The 7,987-nt window shown below is 43.5% G+C and overlaps 1 protein-coding gene across 2 annotated transcripts in view; it reads left to right on the plus strand.

The window, feature by feature from the left end:
- VPS33A (VPS33A, CORVET/HOPS core subunit) overlaps positions 1 to 5,434 on the plus strand; it is an 18,205-nt gene extending 12,771 nt beyond the window's left edge. Inside the window, exons 11-13 of one of the 2 annotated variants that reach the window (XM_006768892.2) lie at positions 942 to 1,079; positions 3,878 to 4,046; positions 4,644 to 5,434. In XM_006768892.2, coding sequence (XP_006768955.1) covers positions 942 to 1,079; positions 3,878 to 4,046; positions 4,644 to 4,825 — 489 coding nt within the window. In that variant the 3' untranslated portion in view covers positions 4,826 to 5,434. Of the gene's footprint in view, positions 1 to 941; positions 1,080 to 1,526; positions 3,227 to 3,877; positions 4,047 to 4,643 lie in introns of those variants that run through there. The other variant, XM_006768893.2, reaches the window with a different exon arrangement.
- The last annotated feature ends 2,553 nt before the right edge of the window (positions 5,435 to 7,987 follow it).

Below are 7,987 nucleotides of genomic sequence, written 5' to 3' on the forward strand. Positions count from 1 at the left end.
GCCAGGTATTTTTCACTCCAGAGAAGAACAGTTAAGATCCCCAACAATGGATCCCAATCCCTGTTCCATAACTTACTGGTCATATGACCTGGGCCAGTTCTTCAGTCTCCTTTTCTCAGTTTTCCCTTCTCTAGAATGAAAACAATAGCGGACATGTCTCTTAAGTCAAGCTTACATTTGGAAAGCGCATGAAAAACTGTCTCACAATATCCACTCCATAAGTGTTTTCAATCAATTATATGCTAGAGCTACATCTAACAATATTGTTGATATACGGAGTGTTCTAAAAAAATGTATACACACTTTAACAGCTGATAGCTCACTTAATTTTCACTCCTTTTCAGGTTTAACTGATTTGAAATAATGGGTGAATCCACACTAAGCTTTTTTCTTTTTTAAGATATTCTTATTGGTTTCAGAGAGGAAGGGAGAGGGGGTAAGAGAGATAGAAACATCAGTGATGAGAGAATCATTGATCAGTTGCCTCCTGCACTCCCCATACTGGGGATTGAGCTCGCAACCCGGCATGTGTCCTGACTGGGAATCAAACCGTGACCTCCTGGTTCATAGGTTGACACTCAAACACTGAGCCATACCAGCCGGACTAGGTCAGTATATTTTTAAATTACTAATTTGCCAAGGGGGAAAACAATTTAAAAAAAAAAAAGACTTCCAAAATCTGCTCATTTAAGTTGGGCCCATAAATTTTGACTCTGAATACATCAAATCCCTCTCGGAAACAATGAGCTGGATTAATTGTGACGGACAGGCAGTTTTAGGACAGGTCCTTTCCCCGTGCCCACGTGGGGTCAGTCATCACCTGGACCTCAGTGTTGTGCCCTGGACAACAGAGCTGGTCGACTTACCAGAGGTGCTCTTTTATGAAAGTGGCAGAAGCCTTTTCCTGATCTGACATCCAGGCTGAACGACTTGTCTTGCAGACGTACGGCTATGAGCACATTTTGACCTTACACAACCTGGAGAAGGCTGGCCTCCTGAAACCACAGATGGGGGGCAGGAACAATTACCCGACAATCCGGAAAACCCTACGCCTCTGGATGGATGACGTCAATGAACAAGTAAGGCACCCTTCTCACGCCAGCTCAGTCAGTAACTGGTTAACAGTCTATGGGAACCACAGTGCTCTAATGTGAAAAAGTAATGCATTTGTGAGTTATGTCTGTCAGAATCCCAGCAGGAAACGGGGTGCTCTTCCACTGGGTAGTTTGAGGAGAGTGTCATAAAGGGAGTGAGGAGCGGAGGCGGTGAGAGGCAGTGCAGTGGGCAGCCCTTCCCAGGCAAGGCCTGAGGGCAAGGAGAGCGAGCTGGTCCAGAAACCTGTGCCAGTCAGAAGAGCTAAATGGAGGGGCCGTCTGACAAGACGAGGGGTGACAGGCCTCTACTCGAGCGACACAGCCAGCCTCCAGCTGAGTCACAGAGAGGAAGCCAGTGTGGAAAAACCCTGACCTCACTGCTGCCCACTCTCCGTGCTTATCTGGTGCCTCCCATTGGCCCAACCCAAACAGAGGACTTGGCGTGCGTTGGTGCAGAGCCCGCAGTCTACCTCCTGGGCTCAGAGCCAAGAAGGGCAGAGAGGATCTGGGAGGAACCCAGCGTGTGCGGTGAAAAGTCAGCTTGGGCAAAAGTAAGGCAGACAGTAAAGTTAGGTTCCTTCCACATCTAACCCCAGGTTCCCCTCAAAGGCAGCTGTTGTAACCCTAACCCACGTTTTAACCCTCCCAGAAAGGTTCTGTGGCTATACAAACCCTTTCACGTAGATGATGCACACCAGTGACCTCCGAAGCAGGTGCACTTCGTTTTGCATGCATGGTTGATTCCACTCATCCTGAACTTCTTTCTCTTATATTCTCTCTTGGTGTTTCGTTAGGCTGCCTCTTGCAACAGAAACTAGTAATTAGACTGTCTCCTCTATCTGCAGCAAAATTGGATTATTTTTCCCCATTTGCAATATAGAGACTTAATTTCTGTGTTGTACAATGTAAATGATACTTTAGTTTGGCTCTCTTCACCTTTCTGACCTGCTGCTCCCACCCCACTCATCGTGTCCACTGTCTCTTGAAGGTCATCCTGTGATCTGCCTCTTTATTTATCTTTCTGTTTTTGCTTACATTTTAATTAGAATCAATGTTTCAGGGCTTACATTTAAATAAAGGTTTATTTCTATAACAACAATTATAATAGTTATAATAACTTGCGATAATTAGAAATAAGCATTTCTTGATGTCTCTGAGAGGCAAAAAGTACCCTGATAAAATAATATCTGTAAATTCATAACAAAACTAAATCAAATCCCACCCCTTACCACATCCTAACATATTTCACTAGATTTAAATACAGTATGTCTTTTATCACATGAAACAGACATTAAAAATACAGTAACCATTTGTGAAGAGAAGTGGCAAACAGCATTTCTCAGGAGAGCCTAAGACTAAGGCTATTCATCATTGCGGAATGATTTATAAGCTAATCTGCATCAAGGCAAAATAATAACTAGATTTCTCTGAGGTCCTGCGATGGTACAATTTTGTGTTCAGTGAGTCACATAATGAGAAGAGGGAATCAGTAAATAAGAAAAGAAACTCCTTATGGGATATAGTTTCATGGTTTGAGTCTAGAGGAGAAACCCTGGGAAAACAAACAAACAAGATATAAGCCAACTTTCCAGCTCATGTATTGACACAAAATCCTTCACTAAGCAAAGGAACACAAGGGCAGCGTGGGGATGGGAAGTTGGTTGTTACATTTCTAGAGGTTGCAGCCACAGCTTTCGGGACAAGAACCATTTCTGATGGCAGAGGTAAGAACAGAGATAAACCCACACTTAAAACCTGCAGTTACTATTGAAGCGGAGAGTCATGGTCAAAGTGAACTCCCCTTCTAATAGAAAGGTAGAACAACCCCCAAAGTCCAACATGGCATTCTTAAATAAGGCCCTGTGTTTTAAAGATACTCCTTTGCTTAACGTGGAGAAAGAAAAAAACATAATTTTATAACTTAGCCAGAAAAAGTCATACAAGATATACACTTTATGTCCACGGGTTTCTGAAATCATGTTTTTTAAAAATCTTGACCTTAATCAAATTTACCCGCACAATATACTAGTATTTACTATTAAACCAACCAAATTGCCACCATAATTGCTCTCAAAAGATATATATTTTTTAATATATATTTTTTTATTTCAGAGAAGAATGGAAAGGGAGATAGAAATATCAATGATGAGAAGGAATCATTGATTGGCTGCCTTCTGCACACCCCCTACTGGGGATCCAGCCCGCAACCCTGCAACCCGGGCATGTGCCCTAACCAGGAATCGAACCGTGACCTCCTGGTTCATAGGTTGACGCTCAACCCCTGAGCCACACCAGCTAACCTGCCTTGTTTTTTTAAAGTTCTTTGTAATTGTTATGAGGTGGTTCTACATATATGCCATCTTTATAATTTAACAGGTTTCTATTGCTAGTAATTGAGGTGTTCCCAGTCTTTTCCATCTGTAGATGGTGTTGCAGTCACTGTTGGTGCTTTGGTCTGGTCTCCCCTGGTATGCCAGCCCCTCTGCAGGATAAATGCCTAAAAGTAGAATTTCTGGGTTCAAAGATTATGCACATTGTTACCCAGCTAGAGTGCCAAGTTACCCTCCAAAAAGTTTCTTGCCAAATGAAGTAACAATTTTCATCTCCAGTCCCTAGAGATGCTCTGCATGGCTTTTCAAAATGTGAGTCAAAAGTGAGCTTCTGGCTGCTAAGATGTGGAAGGTTATTTGTGGCTTTGCCTTCAAAGACAAATGAAATAATTTTGGGTTAGGTGGCTCTGAGTCTCTATACCCACAGGCTTTTTTCCCTTTGATTATGCACAGAATCCCACCGACATATCCTACGTGTACAGTGGCTACGCCCCGCTCAGTGTGCGTCTGGCCCAGCTGCTTTCCCGGCCAGGCTGGCGGAGTATTGAGGAAGTTCTGCGCATCCTCCCAGGGCCCCACTTTGAAGAGCGGCAGCCATTGCCCACGGGACTGCAAAAGAAACGTGAGTCTGTAGCCGGGATCTACAGATCGTTATGTGCTGTTAGTGTGGTTTTCATGTATTATGCAGTTGCTTTGTAGAATACATTTGTAAAGTCCTTGGGAGTCAGAGTCCAATCTACCTCTTTTGTTAGTTGCTAATGTATATTGTAAGCAGGGGCACCCATTATTCCCTCGGGGGTAGCAGCTTTCAGCTGTGGAGTTGAGGATCTCAGTAGTTAGAAAAAACATTTGAGAGCAAAATTGTGTGTCTGAGTTTCAAGTGAACTGTCAAACCAAGACACATTTGACTTTTTCTTATGAATGATGCAGTTTTGTTTTTTAAATATGTTTTTATTGTTTTTTAGAGAGGGAGAAAGGGAGAGGATAGATAGAAACATCAATGAGAGAGAAACATCAACATTGATTGGCTGCCTCCTGCACGCCCCCTACTTCAGATCGAGCCCACAACCAGGGCATGTGCCCTGACCGGGAATGGAACCGGTAGCCTCTTCAGCTCAACCACTGAACCACACCAGCTGGGCAGTATGCAGTTTTTAAGAGGTGGGAAGAAAAGCTCCAGTAATACATAACTCTTAATTCTGAAATGTTTCAATTTTAGGTCAACCGGGGGAAAACCGAGTCACCCTGATATTTTTCCTCGGGGGTGTGACCTTTGCCGAAGTCGCTGCCCTGCGCTTTCTCTCTCAGTTGGAAGATGGAGGCACGGAATACGTCATTGCCACCACTAAGCTAATGAACGGGGCCACGTGGATAGAGTCTCTGATGGAAAAGCCTGTGTAGGACGCTCAGAGCGGATTGGACAAGCAAACTGCAGCATAAACTGCCCCTTTGAGGAAGTTGCTGGAGGGAAGGACAGCCCTACAGAGGAATAACCACCCAGGAACACAAAACTGACTTTGGGGTCAGCCTCTTGAATTTTGCTGTTTTCTCCCTTCTGCTTCTCTTTTGTGTTCCTGACTTCTTGAAGAAAGAAGACAACCTAAAGACATACCAGTGTTTTGTGGTCTCAGCTCAGTGTCTTCATTAGAGACGTGGAAGTATATTAAGAAGGTGGGTATGGATAATCTACGCAGCCGCACAGATGGGACCAAGCAGGTAAAAATAACAATAAAAGTGGAAAGTGTTCTTACGTGCTTAGAGTGTTGGTCTGTGTACCAAAGGATCGAGGGCTTGAGTCCCGGTCAAGGGCACATACCTGGGTTGCAGGTTCGATCCCCAGCCTTGGTTGGGGCTTATGTGATAAACAACCAATCAATGTGTCTCTCTCCTTCTCCTTCCCTCTCTCTCTTCCTCTCTCCATCCCTTCCTCCTTCCCACTCTAAAAATCAATGGAAAAACTATCGTCGGGTGAGGATTAACAACAACAAGAAATTAAAAGATTTGCTTGTCCTGGGTTTAATTTAATTGGCATTCAGTATGTGGAAATGGTCTTAATGAAATGGATTCCTGTGTTAGAAATCCTTTCTCAGATCCTTGTTATCCCAGGGAGATTAGTTTATACCTCCGAGCCCCAGCAGTGGTCAGCCTGGGCTGCCTTAGAGAGTGAAATGCACCTTTGTCCCTCAGTGTTTTTGCTTCTGGGGATTCAAGTCCAGTTGAGTCTCCTTGGCTGGGGTCTTTGTCCTATGAACAGATACTCGGTTGTGTCTCATGTGTCTGCATTCACTTGTGGCTCTCGACTTGCCTGCTCAGGGCATAGTTAGGTCAGCTCCTACAAATGCATTCCACAGAAGACTTAAAAACATGAATTGCTTCATTTGTATGCAAATAGAAAGTGGTGGATATATATTTTATACGCTTTTGTGTCAGTTCATTTAATACTTAAAGCAGTCTTTGTCTCACAGGAGTGTGGCCTTACTGAGAAAAGCGTATGTGAATGGTACATTTATTCCTGGAGCAGGGGGATTGTTTACATCACGTCTGGACTTTTTGTCTAATTGGGTAGATAATTCTGCTACACCAGGAGTCTGCATAGATAAAGAAGTCTACATAGGCACTGTTCTGTGTCTTACTGTACACTTTGGAATTTTTGCCAACAGAGAAATAAGTATTTGAACTGTAGTTAACTGTGGAGCAAGAGTGTAATGGTTAAAAGGAGGCAGATTAGCCTGGCTGGTGTGGGTCAGTGGTTGAGCATCGACCTGTGAACTAGGAGGTCACAGTTTGATTCCTGGTTGGGACACATGCCCAGGTTGCGGGCCCAATCCCCAGTGGGGAGTGTGCAGGAGGCAGCCAATTAATGATTCTCACCGATGTTTCTATCTCCCTCTCCCTCTCCTCTGAAATCAATAAAAATATATTTAAAAGGGAAAAAAAAAAAGGCGGATTAAAATCAGCACATTGAATTCTTGGAGAGAACTGGGAAGGGAAGATCCCATGCGAGTCCCAGTCCATTCTAGCTCTGCCCTCCCTGGAAATGGATTACGATTGTACATGATTTGCCTATTTGTCTGTTGTTCTCAGTTGCATTTCAAGACCTGCCTGTCACCAGGAGGAAGTGTTTGTAGTCAGCAGAGTTGAATTCAAGAAGAAATGCTTTAAATAGCAGAGTGAACTGTCTGCAGACAGGAAGGGCGGTTGTGATAGAGATGGCAGGCGTAGAAATGTGGCGTCTCAGACCGTGAATCGTGAACAGACCGTGGGTTAGACCCAGGCTTGCTGTATTACATTGCCATGGGGTTTAAGGATGGCTGCTACAGAGAACGGAGGATGCCTTTTTGTAAACAGTTGAAGAAAACGGCAGTAATGTAAAATTTCTCAGATCCTTGTATTTCTAAATGAATGCATATGAACTTCAAGCCATGTTTCTTAGTTTCAGCTCCTCCATTGCTGTAAAATACCCAAAATTGGATGATGACTACAGGCTAGAACATATTGCCGCCTCGAGACATCATCCGAAGGGTGTAAGCTATCAAGACGACTGGAATCAGGTGTTTTTTTTGTTTGTTTTTGTTTGTGTGGTTTTTTTTTTTTAAGTGGAAAGAATCTCTTTTACTAGCCTCTGTGAAATGGGTAAATGAGAAGTAAATTCCAAAGAAAAAAGTTTGTTTTGTGGCTTCACAATGAAATTAAAAAGAAAGATTTAAGTGTTTGTACTGTAAAGCTTCTCAATCAAAATCTCTGGGATCATTCTTCACTCACAAGAAAGATATGCCTGCGGAATCAGGTGTTTTAATAGCCTTTCTTCTCATCCGTTACTTTGGTGTGGGATGAAGGTATAATCTTAGACATCCTTTCTTTCCTGGGACTACACAGGGCACAGAAGCCCTTCAGATGACCAATTCTCTCGGGGAGCAATTACTGCTTGCTGACTTCCTGAGCACGGTAATGGTCTGCTCTGGTTTTTAGCTGAGCTGCGGCCAGAGCAATGATTTGATAATAAGAGATCCTGATCAAATTAAAGAGCCATTTGCTTCTGGCTGATGATGTTGACAAAAGGGTTGGTGTGTGCACTGCCTGCTTTTTTTTTTTTTAAGGTCAAAGAAACGGTAACTACAAACTAGTACAAAAGTCAAAATAACCAGCAGCAGCATCAAGTTTATTTTCTTTCACTCTTGCATTGGAGAAGGGTCCGCTGTGTATTTGCTGCAGCCAGAACTGGCTCTTGTAGCCTCGCGGTTGGAGGACTTGAAATTGCAAGTGGGCACCTTGCGAAGGTGCCTATATGATGAGCCTCTAACCTGCTCAGCTCTGTGACTTGGAACCAAGCACTCAGCTCTTGGTTCTCAGTGCCTGTTTCTCACACATACGCATGCTCACATTGCATGTTTTTTTTAAGACAACTTTTGCTTAGCTGGCTGTCATAGTGAATGTTGTTTGTACGGCGGTTCTTTGACTCTGAGAATAGGATGGGATTGCTCTCCATGTGAGTGTTAGAAAAGGATTTGGAGTATATCCCACCCGAAGTGTTTAGAAAAGCAGACAAGAAGGGGCATGAAATAC

This window comes from Myotis davidii, unplaced genomic scaffold (assembly GCF_000327345.1).
Source record: "Myotis davidii unplaced genomic scaffold, ASM32734v1 scaffold223, whole genome shotgun sequence".
NCBI classification, from domain to species: Eukaryota; Metazoa; Chordata; class Mammalia; order Chiroptera; family Vespertilionidae; genus Myotis; species Myotis davidii.